The 18,467-nt window shown below is 53.2% G+C and overlaps 7 protein-coding genes across 7 annotated transcripts; 4 read left to right on the forward strand and 3 right to left on the reverse strand.

Moving 5' to 3' along the window:
* Positions 1-510: 510 nt before the first annotated feature.
* On the forward strand, positions 511-3,050 carry CTRU02_206988 (DUF255 domain protein; the record flags this gene model as incomplete). Its single annotated transcript, XM_036729399.1, has 3 exons — positions 511-763; positions 816-2,426; positions 2,476-3,050. 3 exons carry the CDS (start codon positions 511-513, stop codon positions 3,048-3,050), a joined length of 2,439 nt encoding a protein of 812 aa, XP_036578906.1.
* An 853-nt stretch (positions 3,051-3,903) lies between these two features.
* On the reverse strand, positions 3,904-5,857 carry CTRU02_206989 (dynein light intermediate chain; the record flags this gene model as incomplete). Its single annotated transcript, XM_036729398.2, has 5 exons — positions 3,904-4,065; positions 4,120-4,793; positions 4,840-4,933; positions 4,986-5,368; positions 5,428-5,857. Coding segments are annotated over 5 exons (1,743 nt in total), but the record flags the coding sequence as incomplete, so codon positions are not given.
* A 539-nt stretch (positions 5,858-6,396) lies between these two features.
* CTRU02_206991 (u2 snrnp component ist3) lies at positions 6,397-7,457 on the forward strand (the record flags this gene model as incomplete). Its single annotated transcript, XM_036729397.1, has 2 exons — positions 6,397-6,452; positions 6,509-7,457. 2 exons carry the CDS (start codon positions 6,397-6,399, stop codon positions 7,455-7,457), a joined length of 1,005 nt encoding a protein of 334 aa, XP_036578904.1.
* A 127-nt stretch (positions 7,458-7,584) lies between these two features.
* CTRU02_206990 (WD repeat domain-containing phosphoinositide-interacting protein 4) lies at positions 7,585-8,909 on the reverse strand (the record flags this gene model as incomplete). Its single annotated transcript, XM_036729396.1, has 4 exons — positions 7,585-8,508; positions 8,560-8,657; positions 8,710-8,748; positions 8,801-8,909. 4 exons carry the CDS (start codon positions 8,907-8,909, stop codon positions 7,585-7,587), a joined length of 1,170 nt encoding a protein of 389 aa, XP_036578903.1.
* Positions 8,910-10,262: 1,353 nt separating this feature from the next.
* On the forward strand, positions 10,263-11,686 carry CTRU02_206992 (Septin-like protein; the record flags this gene model as incomplete). The annotated part of the gene is made up of 6 exons (XM_036729395.1): positions 10,263-10,335; positions 10,417-10,533; positions 10,589-10,676; positions 10,732-10,869; positions 10,921-11,388; positions 11,440-11,686. The coding sequence occupies 6 exons, from the start codon at positions 10,263-10,265 to the stop codon at positions 11,684-11,686; spliced, it is 1,131 nt and encodes a 376-aa protein (XP_036578902.1).
* A 713-nt stretch (positions 11,687-12,399) lies between these two features.
* Positions 12,400-13,398, reverse strand: CTRU02_206993 (bax inhibitor family protein; the record flags this gene model as incomplete). Its single annotated transcript, XM_036729394.1, has 3 exons — positions 12,400-12,891; positions 12,963-13,136; positions 13,219-13,398. The coding sequence occupies 3 exons, from the start codon at positions 13,396-13,398 to the stop codon at positions 12,400-12,402; spliced, it is 846 nt and encodes a 281-aa protein (XP_036578901.1).
* A 3,275-nt stretch (positions 13,399-16,673) lies between these two features.
* Positions 16,674-18,433, forward strand: CTRU02_206994 (longevity-assurance protein; the record flags this gene model as incomplete). Its single annotated transcript, XM_036729393.1, has 4 exons — positions 16,674-16,923; positions 17,115-17,428; positions 17,488-17,775; positions 17,825-18,433. The coding sequence occupies 4 exons, from the start codon at positions 16,674-16,676 to the stop codon at positions 18,431-18,433; spliced, it is 1,461 nt and encodes a 486-aa protein (XP_036578900.1).
* Positions 18,434-18,467: the final 34 nt, after the last annotated feature.

Raw genomic sequence — 18,467 nt, forward strand, 5'->3', positions numbered from 1 at the left:
GAATAACCATTCAGTGCCCTGCAGCAGTGACGTCTAGTCTCCCTCCCAGATACCACCTTTGCTGTTAAAGTATTTCGAGCCTCTTACCGCTGGATTGTCCAACATTAACGGGTCGCCAATAGTTCCCACACACGAATGCAGCCGGCACCCGTGTAGGAACACCATTTTTCTGGAAAACTTCGAATCGACTACCGCATGACTCGTTTTTTCTCCGACTTGCTGTACAACACGCACTACTGCCGCTTTCCTGGCCTGCTCGACAAGCTGCATCACTTCCCTTTTGTATCATTGACCGGCACGTTTTAGACCCCGGCCAGCCGCTTTCGAGAAATCATCTCGTGATCGTGGCTTTCGAACCAACTCCGCGAGTTTCTACTGGTTACAACCCACAACATATATCTTAGGGGGTTACGGAGCCAAAGGCATCTCGTCAACCGCCTAGGACCTTTCACCACTTCTCTCCACCCCCCCCCCCCCCTCCAACACCTTTTTTCCATACAGTGCTTCACCATGGTCGCCTCTGAGTTGTCCCAGGCGGCGCGGGCTGAGATGGCCGGGCCGTCACAGCTCACGGCAGCGCTGAAGAATGACGCGCCGGTGGCTGCGCCATTGGTTAACCGGGTTGGACAGAGCAAGAGCCCTTATGTTCGCAGCCATGCAGAGGGCCGCGTCGCCTGGCAACTCCTCGATGATGAGGCGATCGAGAGAGCGAGGAAGGAAAACAAGCTGATCTTCCTCCACATTGGCTTCAAGGCCTGCCACTGTAAGTGGTGTGACGACCGTAATATCTTGGCATGCGCTTACAAAATCTGTAGATTCCCGACTCACATCCACCGAATGCTTTACCCACTCCGAATGTGCCAAAATCCTAAACGAGTCCTTCATCCCCGTCATCATCGACCGCGAGGAGCGCCCGGAGCTCGACACGATATACATGAACTACGTCCAGGCCGTCAGCGGATCCGGCGGCTGGCCTTTAAATCTCTTCCTGACCCCTGAGCTCGAACCTGTTTTCGGCGGCACTTACTACCCCGCCCCGGAGCCAAACAGCAGCAACTCTGCCGACGACGAGCGTCTAGACTTTTTGGCTATCCTGCGAAAGCTGCAAAAGGTCTGGAAGGAGCAGGAGGCCAGGTGCAGGCAGGAGGCGAAGGAGGTTGTCGTAAAGCTGCACGATTTCGCCGCCGAAGGGACCCTTGGAACCAGCGGTACTGTGGCGCCCGGCGTGGCTGGCTCCCAAGCCGCAACACTCGCGAGATCTGAGACCGGACTGGAGCATCCCGGAACAGGCAGGACGGCTGCGGCGGTGTCGAGCGAGCTTGACCTGGATCAGTTGGAAGAGGCCTACACGCATATCGCGGGCACGTTTGACCCCGTGTACGGCGGATTCGGCCTTGCGCCCAAGTTCCCGACCCCGCCGAAGCTGTCCTTCCTGTTGCGCCTTCCTCGGTACATCGCGCCTGTTCAGGATGTTGTTGGCGAGACTGAGTGCGCCCATGCCGCCGAGATGGCTCTCTTCACGCTGCGAAAGATTCGCGACAGTGGCTTGCGTGACCACGTCGGAGGCCATGGCTTTGCACGATACTCCGTAACAGCAGACTGGAGCGTACCTCGCTTCGAGAAGCTCGTGGTCCACAACGCCCTTCTCCTCGGCCTGTACCTGGATGCGTGGTTGATTGCCAGCAGCGGCGAGAAGGACCAAGAGTTCCACGACGTTGTGGTGGAGCTGGTGGATTACCTGACGACCTCTCCTATCTGCTTGCCCAGCGGTGGTTTCGTTTCCAGCGAGGCCGCGGACTCGTACCGTCGCGGGGATAGGCACTTGCGAGAAGGAGCTTACAGTTTGTGGACGCGCAGGGAGTTTGACGCCGTCATCGGTGACGACCACGAGGCAGCATTGGCCGCTTCCTACTGGAACGTCCTTGAGCACGGCAACATCGAGCCTGACCAGGACCCGAACGACGAGTTTGTGAACGAGAACATCCTGCGCATTGTCAAGGATAAGAGCGAGATCGGACGACAGGCGGGCATCACCACCGACGAGGTGCAGAGAGTTCTGGATTCGGCGAGGCAGAAGCTCAAGGCGCACAGAGAAAGGGAGCGTATTCGGCCCGAAGCTGATACCAAGATTGTTGCTGGGCGCAATGGACTTGTTATCGGCGTTCTTGCGAGAACCGGATCAGCGCTCTTGTCTATTGACCCCGCCAGGAGCAGGGCATGCTTTGAGGCAGCAGGCAAGGCTGCCGCTTTCATAAGGGCCAACATGTGGGACGAGCAGGAAAAGCTCCTCTACAGAATATACAACGAGGGCCGAGGCGACACCAAGGGCCTGGCTGACGACTATGCTCATCTCATCGAGGGTCTTATTGATCTTTACGAAGCCACAGGGGAGGAAACGTGGATCGAGTTTGCGGATGAGCTTCAAAGTAGGTCGTGCTTCATCCTGACTGACGGATCCCACTAACACGCTCACAGAGGTTCAAATCGACATCTTCTACGACAGCCCTTCAATCGGCACCTCCGCCCCCGAACCTCCCGCCTCCCGCTCCTCCTGCGGTGCCTTTTACACCACTGCCGAGAACGCGCCGCATACTATCCTTCGCCTTAAGGACGGCATGGACACGGCGCTTCCTTCCACTAACGCTGTCTCCGTTTCTAACCTCTTCCGCCTTGGTGTCACCCTCAGCGACGAGGCTTACACTGCCCTGGCTCGTGAGACGATCAACGCCTTCGAGGCCGAGATTCTGCAGTACCCCTGGCTCTTCCCTGGTCTTTTGTCGGGCGTCGTGACTGCTCGTCTCGGCGGTGCAACCTGGGTCGTCATCCGCAAAGACGGTCAGGACGAGGACGACATCACTAAGAGATTGCTGCGGAAGTTGCACTCCGAGGCTAGAGGCGGACTACGAAACCTGCTTGTGTTGCAAAGTGAAAACGATCTGTTGGCGAAGAGAAGCCCAGCGCTCCAGGAGCTTGTGCGAACGCAAAAGCCGGGCGCATACCGCCTCGAAAACGGTGTCTACCGTCTCGTCACGAGGGGAGACTTGGTGTGAACTAACAAGTTGGCTGGTTGATTATACCAAAGCAGGCGAACAAAAAAAAAAAAAGTGCGTTTCGGTTCCCAAGTGAGTCAGTCGCTTGGTGGTGGTCGGCTGGGAGTTTTGGGACACGATTTACCCCCCCCTTCACAAGTCACTGACAAAAGCCGGTGGCCGGTGCTGTATGTAGTTGGAAAGTGATGCCGTAGATGACTTCAAAATGACTCGCCTTTTTTTTTATTACATTATTATCTAGTCTCATTGTAAATGGCTTCACGTGATATATATTGGACTGCCGGCTTTAATGCGATGGGCCTTCAGCTCCAATTTTCCCTGAACGGCGAGTTGTTCACATATTTTCCAGTCTCATTGTAAATGTTGTGATGTGTGGTATGCAGTGGGCCATCAGCTTCAACTTTCCCGAACCGCGAGTTGCTCCCATGAATCTGTGAGTTACCCGCTCACATCGGAATACCCTTGCGGCAACCATCTCTAGAGGAACGATAACACCAAACGTATACCATTGTCATAATTGGGGTATCTATTCTACAGCAACTGACTTGACTGCTGACATGACTGAATCCGCCCCTCAACCGCCAATCACTTTGTGTTTTGTTTTCTTTTTCTTTTTTGCTTAGTTCGGCCCCTTTTCGGCAAGATTTCCCATCTTGGGCTCCCGCAGCGCCCTTTATCTTCGCCAAAAAACGGTGGTATACGCTCCCCTCATTCAAATCGATTCCCCTGGAAGAAGAGGGATGGTGATCGGGATCTTTTTTCAAGTTTTCCGACCTAGCTCCCGTTGAGAAATTTGACACTTGACATGTCAGAAGTAGTTTGGCGGTTCTCTTGTTGTAAAAAAAAAAACACTTCAGGAGCCGCCTCGTGGACTCCCGTTGGCGGGTTGCTTGCGGTTCATCAGACCGCTGAAGAAGGCCTGAAGTTTGTCGTTGTCCATGTCGTCAGGGTTCTCCTCGGCGGTGTCGGCTGGCGGCGTTGTCGGTTCCTGCGCAGAGCTGTATGCCTGACGGTCCTGTTCATTCGTTAGTAATTAGTTCCTTGATGTCGGGGACGTCTCGTCGCTTACCTTAAGCCGCTGCACCATGTCGTCTGCATCCACCTGGATGCCTCCCATGTTAAATTGCACAGGTCCAATATGCTGGTTGACTTTGCCGTCTCCCTGCCGCAATGACGCATCAGAGTCTGTCTCATCCGTCCGCTGTCCCGTCCTTGACTTGGCCGCATCTGCCTTCTTGTCCTCGGCGCTTCTGCTGCGGTACGTCTCGAGCGTCTGCAAGCTCGTGCCCAGGAACTCCTGCGTGTCTGTAGAAGATGTTTCTAACTGCGAAGAGTCCGCGTCGCGGCCTGCAAAGGAGATGGCGCTGCCTGCGCTGCTGAGGTCACGGATCCAGTCCTCGTACGGCGCGACTGCAGAGGACCATACCTCGCCTGTGTAGTCACCGTCCGCCTTGGCTTTGGAGATGGTGTTCAGCCCGTCGGTAGTCATTGGGGGCGACGGGAAAGTTGACTGCAGGTCGTGAGACCAACCCTGGCTGGTGGCCTCGACGTCGAAGCCGTCACGAAGCACACGGATTTTACCCCAGGAGTCCCAGTTTGGAGGCACCAGGATCTTATCCCTATCAATCACGTTGTGTTTCAACGGTTGTCTTTTGAGCAGAGATGTGATGCCCAGGCTTGAGTGGACTAGGCTCGGTGCCGAGGAGGGGACGTTCGGCGTTGTGTAGATCAAGGATGCACCGTCTGTAAAGGTCAGCCTGAGCTCCCACATAGATAAGAGCAAACATACGTCTGAGCAGCACCGTCCGAAGGTATTGCAGCACTTGGTCAAAGTCACCCTCTTTCCATCCTTGTGTCTTCTCCAACGCCTCCATCTTTTCCGCCTATGAGGTGGTCAGCAATTGTTCTTCGTACCGTCCCTTCAAGACCGCTTACATTTTGGCAAACGACACACAGAGGCAGACCGATCCCTTCTTCCCATTCACCAGGCCCAAGCGGCAACGCAACGTCACCTTCGCTGGCAGTTGCGCCTGTGCCATCAAGATTGGTCGAGCCGCCGCCTCTACCCCTATCCCGCCAGCTCACCATTACCTCCTCCATTGTTGCTTGACATTCATGGCTCGAGTTTTCGAGGATGCTTCGCATGAATAGAATCCACTCTCTTAGCTGCCTCATCCAGAGGTGTGGCGTAGACCAGTCCAGCAGTATAACCATTAGGGTGTTGGGTATCGTCTCGGGCGTAATTAGGGGTTGGATGAGTTTGGGGAAAGCTTCTGAAGGTGTCGACAGCATGTAGAGAGAGATTCTCGCCAGGATATCTGTGCACGGTCAAGGTCAGCGAATAGGCTTATATCCAGGCAAGCCAGTTCCCACAAACCTTCTTGATCAGCATCAAGCACATCGTAGTAGGTGTAGCCTAGAGCAAAGCTGTTTGCGACAGGCGGTGTCTTAGAGCTCTGTCGGTCAAGGCTTCGCTTCTCACTATGTGACAACGACTCGATAAATTCTCGCTGAGAATCGGGCGTACCGCCGAGCACAATCATGTTCTTCTCCGGTAACCGCTTGCCGCTGGCAACATTGTCGAGCATGGAGCTCCAGAGGTCCTTCTTCTCGCCATTGCGCCCGTCCGACCCCGCGGAGGCTGAGGTGTATGTCGACACCCTGTTCGCACTTGCCGTCATGTTTGTACTAGTCGGCGAGGACGCATGAGGGGAGCGATGGGGGGGTCGTGGGTCGTGGGTCAGAAGAGAGTGTGGTGTTTTTGGGTCAAGGCGATCGGCGGTGGGTTGGCAGTTGAGAGCTGTATGCCTGAACAAACAACGCGTCGTCGTTGGGATCGCGACTCAGGGGAGAGGTAGGCGGCCTTAGATCACAGGGCTTTCGAGGGGCGGCAGAACACGTTTTGTGCAATGTCAAATGCGGAAATTGGGACGGAAATATTATCACTAGAAGCTGGAGGTCTGCCTCAAACAGTTAGGCGGTATCTTCAAGGGCCATGCACAGCACAGCATCCAATCCTCATCCCTTCACCAAAGTGTCGGGGAAGTTCCAGTGCCGGACCGGGTGTTTTCCCGAAGCCTAAATGTCCTGTGACAGCGCGGCACAGTGCGCTACCGAAATGCCAATTTAGGGGGGTCTTGGAGGCACATTAGAGGAAATGACGCACTGACCGTTGCTACGCGAGCCATCTTATCGGGGCGGATAGTGGAGCTCTAGGGAGCTTCGAACGCCGCTTCTTTCAGCCTTGCAGATTTGCAGCTTGCTACGACAGCCTTCTTAACAAAAAAGACTTACCTCACCACAACACTCATTGAGCTGAGGATAGAACCTCGGCGCGACTAAAGACATGAATCAAATACGCGCCATTCAGGCGCTAAACAAGAAAGAAATCGAAAATGGAATGTCAGTAGCAATCCTTCCTGAATTCCACACGGACCCTGTATTGACAACTCAAGCAGCTCCCCGGAAGGTTCCTGGCACGTCGACTACCGCGACACAGCTTACATCTACTTCGGTGGCCTTCCCTACGAAATGTCCGAGGGTGACGTGATCACGATTTTCTCTCAGTTCGGTGAGCCTGTATGGCTCAAGCTGGCGCGCGACAAAGAAACGGGCAAATCAAAGGGCTTTGGATGGCTCAAATACGAGGACCAGCGCAGCACCGATCTCGCGGTCGATAACCTTGGCGGCGCAACTATTGGCAACCGCCTCGTTCGTGTAGATCATGCGCGCTATAAGTTTCGGGACGACGAGGACCCGGACGAGGGCAAGGTGGACTGGGCAACAGTTTCGAAGCTGGAGGGCGACGGCGACAAGACGGATGAAGAGTCCGAGGAAGAGCAGGAGCGTCCGATGCTTCCTGAGGAGAAGGAGCTTGCACTTCTTATTCGAGATCACGACGACGATGATCCTATGAAGGAGTTTCTCATCGAGGAGAAAAAGAAGGAGATACAGGAGGCGTTACAGAAGCGGGGAGATAAGTCGGAAAGGAGGAAGAAGCATAAGCACCGCCACCGGTCGCACCGTTCTCGGAGGCACGATAGCGATGACGAAATGAGGGACGCGGATCGGGACGAGGACAGGCACCGGAGTCGACGATCACGGCACGATGATAAATCGGACGATCGGGATCGGAGAGATAGTGAGAGAGGCTCGCGTCATGAGCGGCGGCGAGATGACTCTCGTGATAGGGAATCTAAGAGAGACGACAGAAGTCGGAGAGATAGGGACCGTTCGCGGGACCGGAAAGACCGCGACCGTGGAGAAGACGAGGATCGAAGAAGAGAGCGCCGGCGTCGAGAACATGATGATTCCGAGGAACGCTACCACAAAAGACACAGGGATCATGACGATGAGCCGCGGCACAAGAGGAGAAGCCGAAGCAGGTCGCCACAGTCTCGAAGATGATATGAATTTCTAATGAAACAAGCGATGCTATCGCTGATACCCTCTGGAAAACCAGTCCTGTGATGCCACCGTTTGTAACGCCATGCCGTAACTGTTATCAATGAAACTGTCCTTTACTGCGCAACGCTCATGAGGCGCTACCTAAATACCTTTTCCAACCTTCTCGAACAAGATACCGGCGCCCGTCTTCGCCCTTAGTTATGACGAACTTCTCCCAGCGAGCGTCCTGACCAGCGCCAATAACCACCAAGCTTTCCTCGTTAATCCATCCAATGATACCCTTTTGAGGTCTTGTTGTGCCTAATGTAGTCTGCTCTGATAGAGGCAGACCACCAATGAGAGGATCATCGCCAGCCTCGAACGGTGCAGATGCGAAGGAATACACATCTGAAAACATCCGTGGCATTAAGGGAATCTTTCCCAAAAACCCCCATCTACCCTTGCCATCGTCTCCTGGTCTGCCGGCGAGGATGCCCGATCCTGCCATTGATGCAGATGGGCTTGTCGGTGATGTCGCAGGCTTCTTGGGGTGCGGTACATCGAACACATGGAGTGTAGACTTGTCTGACGTGCACGCAAGTTTCGTGCCCTCTGGACTGAAGCCTAAAGAGAAAATGGTTGCAGGATCCACGCCGCGTCTCAGTTCGACAAGTTTGGCGCAGTTGCTTGTCGCAAATACTCGTACCAGCGTGCCTTGTTCGCTTGCTGTGGCTAACAATTCACCGTCTGGGCTAAGTTGGATGGCCTTGAGGGCTGAAGAATGGGCGGGGATAATGCTGACGTTGCCGGTGCCGATGTCGACGAGCTGAATCTGGCCCACCGTTCTACCGGGGAATGCGATTATCTTTTCTGACATACAACATAGACCGAGGGGGTTGTCCGTGGTCTCGTACACCGATTGGAGATCGGGCGGCTTCGCGAATGAGTAGACACGTACGCTGTTCTGGAGCGCTACCACTATGCGATTGCGGCCGATACGAACTCCCCGCACGGGTGTGATGGAGGATATCTCAATGGCAACTCTACCCTTCATATCATCCCAAATGATGGTCTTAAATGCTTTGTTAGTTTCAGAGTTGATGAGGGTAGGGTAATAACATACTTTACTGATGCTGTACTTTGGCTGTCTTCCACCACCGACAAGGGCCAGATAGTTGGAGGTTCCCATCATTTCAACAAGGCCGATGCCAGCGTTGAAGTCTGTCGAGAGTTCAGCCTCACTCATCAGCTCAAAGGGGATATCAATACGGACCTCGGGATGCCTTGAGAAGACATGACTTAGTATGAAAGACTGAATGTTATTAGCCACTGTTCTTGCAACTTAGACGGGGCGAGCAAAGTACTGCATATTCCAGAGTTGAGGCCAACGGAGAAGCAACTGGCGTCACTGTTGAAAGATACCGATAAGACCACCGTTGAAGGCGCCGTTTCTATCGGTGGTCGGGTATTCATATTTAATGAAGAGAGGCGGTGCTTTGCCTTTAATCAGATGTAGCGGGGATTCGCTGTGGCCTGTGCAATCAAAGAGGGGCTCGGTAATAAGAGACAGGAGATGTGAATGCAAGGCCGGGAGGCCGAGCTGATGATGTGCTATCTGTTGAAGTTATTCGCTATGGTATCATCCTTGATAGATGTTTCTCTCAAGGTGAGAGGCCACCTGCGGATTGTTGACGATGAGCTGGACCCTCGTGAATGATGGTCGTTACTTTGGCGGGTCGCAGTCAGCTGGACAGCCGAGTCAGGAAGCTGGAAGACCCAACAGGGGCTATTGATAGGTGGACGTCTGCAATAAACAGTGTCCGAAATGGTGATATAAAGAGCTTCAAGCAAACAGTCGTTCAAGACTAAAGAGCGATGTTAACAGGTACGATCCGGTGGGCAGTGTCTCAGTAGAAGTCAGCCTGTGACCGGACGTTCTGGAAATGAGGTACGTATCATCGCTTCCCAGCGCCCGTAGCAGGTCGGTGATCGGTACCGTGTACTATACTAGTAATATGTGGCTGAGATGAAGGGAATGGGGTGATTAAAGCGTTTGGCATGGCCTGCCGGCTGTCAGCAGTTCCAGGCAGCGGGCGGCTGAGGCAGAAGCCACCCGAAACATGTTTGGCCCAGTAGACAGTGTATTGCAACACGCTACAGGTACCTCTCAGGCCGCCAGCTGGCTGGATTTGCTGAGAGCTTCAGCACTGACCAGGCTGAGTCTCGTGACCTGTCATCCTCTTCCCCCAAAATTGCCCGAGGATACCCCGCTGTCCAGGCCATTCCTCAAATGGACTAGAGTCAGAATTGGGGAAAGGAGCGTGGGCCGGGGACTTGCTGCCCCCTGAATTGGGCTTGCAGTAACACGCAGTGTTGGCACTCAATTGGCTGGGGACAACTTGGGGACCTCCTGCCGCAACATTTTGTGTGAAATTGCATTTTCCAACAGCCGTCGGTCAAGACCCTCCCGTCCCCTTTAGCACCTGCACCTCCGTCCGACCCCCAGGTCCCATTCCACTACAACGACACTTGGGATCCAGCAGTCCTTTCGTTCCGACACGACACGACGCTCGCTGTCCCTTTGCAACGCCAATACCTCATTCTTTCTCGCCAGTCGTTGACGTGTTCGACGACTAACCTTACCGACCGCGTTCGAGTCCAGCCGTTACATTTCAACCACCGCCGTATGTTTGCCCACCTCCCCTGATTGCACCCTTTGGCCCCCTCGATCAGCAATTCCTCCCGACCTCGTGAAGCCACCGGTGTTCCAATGCAAATGCATCCCTAAACTTATCCACCTGCTAACTACCGACACCGCCACAGAAAATGATGCGCAGAAAGAAGAACGTGAAGAAGGGAATCCAGTTCTGTTTGATGGTCTGCGGAGCATCAGGTACTGGTACGTTGTCTCCCTATTTCAGCAATAAACCCGTGTTCAACCAAATTTCCGAGTTCACAAACTGACCTTTCGTTCCTACAGGAAGAACCACCTTCGTCAACACCCTCTGCGGCAAGAGCGTACTTGGGCACAAGGAGTCGGACGATCCCAACAGCGCGTCTGTTGAGGACGGTGTCAAGATCAAGCCCATCACTGTTGGTACGTCCTCCTGTGTCAGCCCATTTGAGGAGCAATAGAACTGACGTCCACCCAGAACTCGAGTTGGACGAGGAGGGTACCCGCATCTCCCTGACGATTGTCGACACACCCGGTTTCGGTGACCAGATCGACAATGAGGCCAGGTATGGCGCCCCAACCACACACAAAATACCTTGCCGTGCTAATCTTTGTGTGAAGTTTCTCCGAGATCGTCGGCTACCTTGAGAGGCAATACGATGACATTCTCGCCGAGGAGTCTCGTATCAAGCGTAACCCCCGCTTCAGAGACAATCGTGTGCACGCCATGCTCTACTTCATCACGCCCACCGGTCACGGGTAAGTTGGACAATCCAACCAAGACCTTGAACGATTCTGATACATCTATAGTCTTCGTGAGTTGGATATCGAGCTGATGAAGCGCCTTGCTCCTCGCGTCAATGTCATTCCTGTCATTGGTCGCGCCGACTCTCTGACTCCTGCCGAGCTTGCGGAGTCGAAGAAGCTCGTGATGGAGGACATTGAGCACTACCGTATCCCAGTGTACAACTTCCCCTACGACATTGAAGAGGATGATGAGGATACCGTTGAGGAGAACGCCGAGCTGAGAGGCCTCATGCCGTTCGCCATTGTCGGCTCTGAAGAGGTTGTCGAAATTGGCGGCCGCAAGGTCCGCGCCCGTCAATACCCCTGGGGTGTCGTCGAGGTCGACAACCCCCGTCACTCCGACTTCCTTGCCATTCGCTCCGCGCTCCTCCACAGCCACCTGGCCGACCTGAAGGAAATCACCCACGACTTCCTCTACGAAAACTACCGTACCGAGAAGCTCAGCAAGTCTGTTGAGGGTGGTGCTGGAGTGTACGTCATGTCCGAGCCCCTTTACCCCCGCCACGCACTGACATATTTTAGTGACTCGTCCATGAACCCCGAGGACCTCGCTTCGCAATCTGTACGCCTCAAGGAGGAACAGTTGCGGCGAGAGGAGGAGAAGCTTCGCGAGATCGAGATCAAGGTCCAGCGGGAGATCAACGAGAAGCGACAGGAGCTCTTGGCTCGCGAGTCCCAGCTCCGCGAGATCGAGGCCCGGATGCAGAGAGAAGCGTCTGCAGCAGCCGGCGGCCCAGCCGAAGCCAACGGCGACAACGAAGCCAACTAATTTGCTATATTTGGCCTGCTTATGCTTACTCCGAAACTGCGACGTTGGTCTTTTTCTATACTGGCGTTGGTTTCCGTGCTGTGTTGAAAGAGAAAGAACATTATTCCCCTACTCTGCGAGTTCGTTTCTCTGACACGAAGATAAAAACCCAAAAGGTCTACGACGAATGCGACGACTAGGAAGAGGCTACCGGTTTGGTAGAGTTTGGACGGAGGCGGTGTACTATCTCGAGGCGGAGGTTGAAGAGCTTCTGGGCGAGATGAGGGGGAAATGAGTTCTTAGGACGTCTGGATTACTGTTACCCGTCGATCTGTTTCTCTTATCCCCATTACACCGCCCAACCGCATCTTCCCGGCTGTGCCTTTTGTAGCCCTTTTACTAACGCCCCCATTTTCCTTTTCTATTAGTGGACTTCTAATGCAGATATCAATTACTTTACCGTTTCTCAACATGTTTGTGCCGCTGATCACTTGCATACTTGAATTCGTGAATTATAATTATAGGTCAACCTTGTTTGTTATTCACTATGTAAATAAAGTTACGATAAGTAACACCTTGGACCCAAACACGCGGAAAGCAGCCGTATCCATACACCATCACTGCAAGTACACCAAACAAAACGAACGAATTCTATTAGAACCACTCTTGTAAAATTTGCCATCACCTCTGCGTATATCCCTCCTCCGCTTATTCCATCAACAGCAAGAACACACTTAGTTGTTCTGCTGGCTGTTGAGAATGCGCAGGATGGCAAGGAACAGGTTAATGATGTCAAGGTACAGACTGATGGAGGCAGCGATCTCCTCCTCAACGTGGTGCTTGCGCATGATGAGCTGCGTGTCGACGAGGATGTAGGCGCTGAAAATCAAGGCCGCGAGGCCACCGTAGACAAGCTCAGTGGTGGAGCTGTAGGGGAAGAAAGCAGCCATGAAGCCGAACAGGACCAAGCCCCAGAGGGCGCCAAAGAGGTAGGGCATCCACGAAGTGAAGTCATACTTGGTCTGGCAGGCGAAAAGGGTGAGGAAGACGAAGATTCCAGCCGTGAGGACAACAGCGTTGAGAACGATTTCGGTCTTGTAGAAGGAAACAATTACAGAGATCGTGTAGGCTTCAGTCAACGTGAAGAGGCTGAGGAAGAGGAGGTTCGTAGGGTAGGACTTGCGTTTCCAGTAGGTCAGGAGCATGAAGACGATGGAGCCGATAAGCTATGAGCTTGTATGTTAGCATGGGGTTTCAAGCGTGAAGGGTTATGTAAACGGTGAGGGGCGGAACGTACGGATACTAGGACGAGACCTGGATGGGATTGGATCCATGCCTTGTAGCTTTCGCTCCAGAAGCTGACGGCAGAGACAGCGCCAGTCGCGATGAGCTGAACGGTGAGGATCGCGTACACCTTTCGGATGAACTGGTTGCGGATATCGGTGGTAGCTTCAGCTACTGAACCGCCGAACTGTATAGCATGTTAGTGAAGCTGTGTTAAGCTGAGATGAGGAAGCGACGGATTTGCTAAACATGAAGAGAGGCAGTCCTACCTTGAAGTCGTCAGGAAGGTCATCATCCTGGCTACTGCGAGGAGCACCGCCGCCAAAGAGGCGATCAGTATCCTGAGCCGAAGAGGATTCGGCCTGGTAGGCCGGGGGCGGCTGAGAGTAGCTGGAGGGCTCATCGGGATCCTGGGTGGGCGCCGGGGCGTACTTCGTGTTCGAGGCCATCTTTACGGTCGCTCTCTCTTCGTCAAAAAAGATGTGATTATAGTGAATCTGGCAAACGAACAGTCGACGCTTCGAGGTCGATAATTATTGGAAGGTATGTTCGAGGGAAGGATAGCCGTAGGTCGTGTCGTCAGGATCATGTGGGGAGGCACGGTGATGCGACCGTCGATTACATATGGTTAGGAATGTGGCGGTTGCAGCCTGGGGTATATTGTGGCGCAGATCAAGTGGGGTCATGTGACAGTTCTGACGCTTTGGAAAGCTCGGGGAGAATCTTCACAGTTCCGTACGTTTTGATGCATTATACCGCTTTACACTCAGAGTAGCTTTAATACGATATACGGCACAGATTATGGACTTAAGCAGATTTACAAGCTAACACTATAGAATTCCAGCCCCGCAGGTCAACTTTTGAATTACGTTCCTGAGGAGTCCGCGTGAACGCTAAATTCGATGCAAGGTAGGGATGTCTTGGAAACATGATTCAATCTGGGAGCTTTGGTGTTTGCAATCTTGGCAAACGCGTGGTCTGATTTGCACAACGTTCTCAGGGGAAAACCGCTGCCCTTTTTTTTTTTTTTTCGTACAGTTCCAACAAGCCGAGAGTGGAACAAGAAGATAGGATGAAACGTCGGACCTCAATTTGACAGTGTTCTGTTCTTTGCAAGAAAAAAAAAAAATAAAGGAACAAAAAAAAATTAGTAGCTGGTTCGAGATGGTGTCTGTGATGCGAGGTCCGACCGTATTCGTCTGTTCTTTTGATTATTGGCGTATACGGATACGTGCGTGCGCGTTTTCCATGCGTGTAATTTTTTTTTTCTTACAGACGTACAAGATACCTTGCATCAGCGGTGGACATTCCCATTGACGCTTAGCACAGAAGGATTCTGAACTGGTGTGCTTTTGCGGCTCCTAAAAAAGATGATGTTATTTCCCTATATTAGCGTTCTGACAGCAACCATCAGCAAGTCCATCTCCTTCTGGATGCTAATTTACGAGAGTGACAATTGGCTGGATGTCGCCATCGCACATGGGGCTAACTGAGGGGGAGGGGTGTGGAAGGTCGATTAAGGGGGTGGGCGGTACCTGGGAGGGGAAGCAAAATGCTGGCCCAGGCGTCAAGAGGGACAGACTCGGGAGCTCAGGCGTTGTCAACGAAGCAGCAAAAAACGGGATCAAACATGTTTATCTGCGCATTGGCACAGATTGCATGCAATTCATGTCAGTTAGTTGCACAGATGAAAATAGGGGTAGAGACCAAAGGGAAGGGTAACAGTGCAGGGCGAAGGGGAGAAAAAAAAAAAAAAAGGGAACCCAAAAGGAAGGGGGGGAAAAGATAAGATGGGCAGGGGGTGCATATATGCCAAACGGCAATAACTTGATAAGGCGCTGGGGTTGAAAATCACTTCATTTTAAAGAAACGAGCAAGATGAAGATTGTCCACTGAACAGGTTCTTAGATCAACAACAACAATAATAACAACAAGTGGCAAGTGCGTGTGCGATTAATTCAGCTCTCCAGGGAAACGGGACAAACAAGGAGACAGAGTAAACCAGATCAATTCAATTGGTTCAATCGTTGAAACTTGTTGAGGAAAGAGGTCTGGAGACCCGCCAACTGGTTCCCCCTCTTTCTCCTTGCTCCCCTCTCCACGCTTCGCAGCTGTGGCCCCTGTACATCTGCCGTTTCTGTCCGTCCTTGGCCATTGGGAATGATTTTATCTTGTACACCATGTCGCATCTGTGTAGTCCAGTTTTTCGTCTAAATAGACTTCATCCACCGACACTTATTTCAAAAGCAGGTAGAAAGGGTGACAGAGGGTGGACATCAGGAACGTGGGACTGCTCAGAAATAACACTGGTAGAGCCAAGAGCCAATCATTGTCATACTTTTAAGCTCCGTCCAATTCCACTTCTTCCCAGTCGCAGCCAGGCTGGAAGCGGATAGGGGTCCCCCACCCTGTTTTCCTCTCCTAAGTTAAGTCTTGCAAGCTACTCACATATCGGTTCCTACCTTGGCTCTCTTGGTGCAGCCTGTGCAAAAGGGATCATGGACCCCTGTTTACTATTGGCCTTACCTGTCACCCTGTTCGCCCACATCCCTTGCGCATGTATCCGTACTCTACACGCAGTACAGCGTGCCCTCTCACTGTTTCCCATCCGCCTCCTTCACCGCCTTTGATGAGCCCTCTGGCCCATTGAGGAACAGTCTGGCGATCTCTGTGTGAGCTAGACCGACTAACTCCCCTGTCTCCCCCCTGCCTTGGGGGCTCCCCCCTCACAGGGGAAAGGTACGGGTACTGGGACGGTTGATGGTGGTCCCAATGCCCAGTGGTTACTGCCAACTACTGTCCCGGCTGTTTCTCTCCCCGGGGGCTGTGGACATCGAAGGTGCAAGGGCACCTGATTGTGGGTGGGGTCTTTTTTTTTCGGACGCGAGTGGAAAGACCCATTCATGGATGCGACACCTTCGGTACCCTGTACCTCTTCCCGAGTTTCCAAGCGCTGCCAATTTCTGGCTCGGGGGATTGGGGGGGCATGCCGTAGGAGCTAGAGAAGAAAATTACACAGTAAAGAGGGAAGGGGGAGAAAAAAAAAGAACGAAAAAAGGAAGAAGGCACCTAGTATCCTAGACTTTAATGCCTCCCCACCAACGACGCAGCCCACCTCTAAAGCCATGCACACCCACTAACCACCCGGAACTGAAGAGGGATACCTACGCTGCTGCTGCACACCTTCACCTTACACGGAGCACTTCTGCTGCACTCCTAATCCCAGCAACTTCTGGAGCAACGGAGCAGATCCTGGCCCATCTTTAGTCGCCTGCGTGTTGGACCGGTGTTCTGTCCTATCCTGTTCCGTACTGCTACCGTCTCTCAAAGATTCGGTGTCCATTCGCGTGCGACGCTGCCCTTACAATTCTCAACTTCTCGATCTTCAACCTCCCTAAAACCAGCCAGGTCGTTCGTTCTCCTACCCCTCCCTTCCCTCCCTCGACCACGAAGCAGTAAGCGCCTGTCTCGACCACTTGCGCTCTGCCGTACCACAACCACGAATCGCGTCTTGAAGTAAACATCCGAGATCGCACGTTGTTATCACGGCTTAGCACCACTCGCTTATATCCACCACCCAAAGGTTGTGGACACGAAAGAAGGGCATTGACGACTGTCCTCCCCTTCGGTGACCATCACGGTCTTCTCCGCGGCCTAAACCCGAGACTTTGCCCCTTTCAGATACCTCAATTGAGTTCCAATTGGAGCTCGACCGCCAACAAACATGATCGACACCACCGAGGAGGCCGCATCGCCAGTCTCTCCCATCTCACCAGTTTTCGAGAAGCACAAGACCGGCCCGGCCGGCTCCCAGATCAAGCGCAATGCCAGCACTAAGCAGCTCAAGCTGATGAACGGCCCCCTTTACCAGCAGGGCCACAACAATGTCAATGTCGTTCTCGTTCGGAGGGTGAGAAGGAAAGATGATAGCGCTTGGAAGATGCTGAGCAGGTGGATGGTCGAGAATCAAGTCGGTATGTCGTATCTCTCTCTCTCTCTCTCCTTCTCCCCTTTACCTTTGCTGCCCCTAAATCTGCCCTACTGTTCCACACACCCCGATTCCAAGCAGCTGCAGCAACGGTTTTGTATTTCCCAACAGATGTGGCCACAAGAGGTGTTCCAGGCCGGCGACGTCTTAGATCAAGCTAACGTCCACTGTTTCCAGGCCTCTCCTTCAATCTTCTTGCCCTTATCTTTCTTGCGCACTTCTTCATTCCCAAGGCGCAACCTCACACGATCAAGTTCTTCACCCTGTCCTACAAGAACCCCGAGACCGGTCTGTATGGCGCCGGCGCCGGCGACATGTGCTTGCTCGCTTTCTGTATCGTCCTCTTCACCGGTCTGCGCGCCGCGACCATGGAATACGTGCTGGCTCCTCTTGCCAAGGGTTGGGGTGTCACTAAGCGTAAGGACCTGACGCGCTTTAGCGAGCAGGCCTGGTTGTTGATCTACTACCTTGTTTTCTGGCCTCTCGGCATGGTGAGTTCGCTCCGTTGAAACTCGAAGCTCTCTCGCAACACATGCTGATATGGCTATAGTACATTTACAAAACATCGCCTTACTGGCTGAACCTCAGAGAGCTGTGGACCAACTGGCCCCAGCGCGAGCTGCCCGCTATCAACAAGGCTTATATCCTGGCCCAGTGGGCTTTCTGGTTGCAGCAGATAATCGTCATCAACATCGAGGAACGCCGCAAGGACCACTGGCAGATGTTCACTCACCACATCATTACCTGCTCCCTGATCTCCGCTTGCTACAGCTACCACCATACTCGTGTCGGTAACTTGATCCTGGTTCTTATGGATGTTGTCGACCTTTTCTTCCCTGTAGGTATTCACATTCTACACTTGATGTCATTTTACTAACTGCTGCCAGCTCGCCAAGTGCCTCAAGTACGTCGGGCTCAACAAACTTTGCGATTTCATGTTTGGCGCATTTGTTGTGTCTTGGCTGGTGGCCCGCCACATCTTCTACGTCATGGTTTGCTGGTCCATCTACGCCCATATTCCCGAGATCATCCCCCCTGTCTGCTACAGTGGTAAAGAGCCCAACGTGGTCGGTCCCTTTGCTGTTCCCGAGGGCAGCAGGTGGTGGATGCTTGAGCCTTTCATCAAGTCTGACGGTATCGTCTGTTTTGAGGACACCGTTCGTTGGTCCTTCCTCATCCCGCTTCTCGCTCTGCAGGTCATCACTATTGGCTGGTTCTTCATGATCATTCGTGTCGTGATGAAGGTCCTCCGCGGCGGAAATGCCGAAGACACTCGAAGCGATGATGAAGGCGAGGCAGAGGAGGAGGCCGATTACGTTTATGAGGAGGCTCAGCCCCTTGAACAAGAGGTTGGTGTCGAGGATATCGACCTCAAGAGCTGGGAGCGCAGATCAGGCATCAAGAGGCAATCGAGCGCCTCAGGTGTCAGCCTACCTGGCCACAGCGACCGCAAGGAACTGCTTGGCAGAATCGGCTGCGAGAAACAAGTCGACTAAATATAAGGATTCTTAGTTTTGATCCCCATGATGC

Source organism: Colletotrichum truncatum, assembly GCF_014235925.2.
Source record: "Colletotrichum truncatum strain CMES1059 chromosome Unknown Contig_0004, whole genome shotgun sequence".
NCBI lineage: Eukaryota > Fungi > Ascomycota > Sordariomycetes > Glomerellales > Glomerellaceae > Colletotrichum > Colletotrichum truncatum.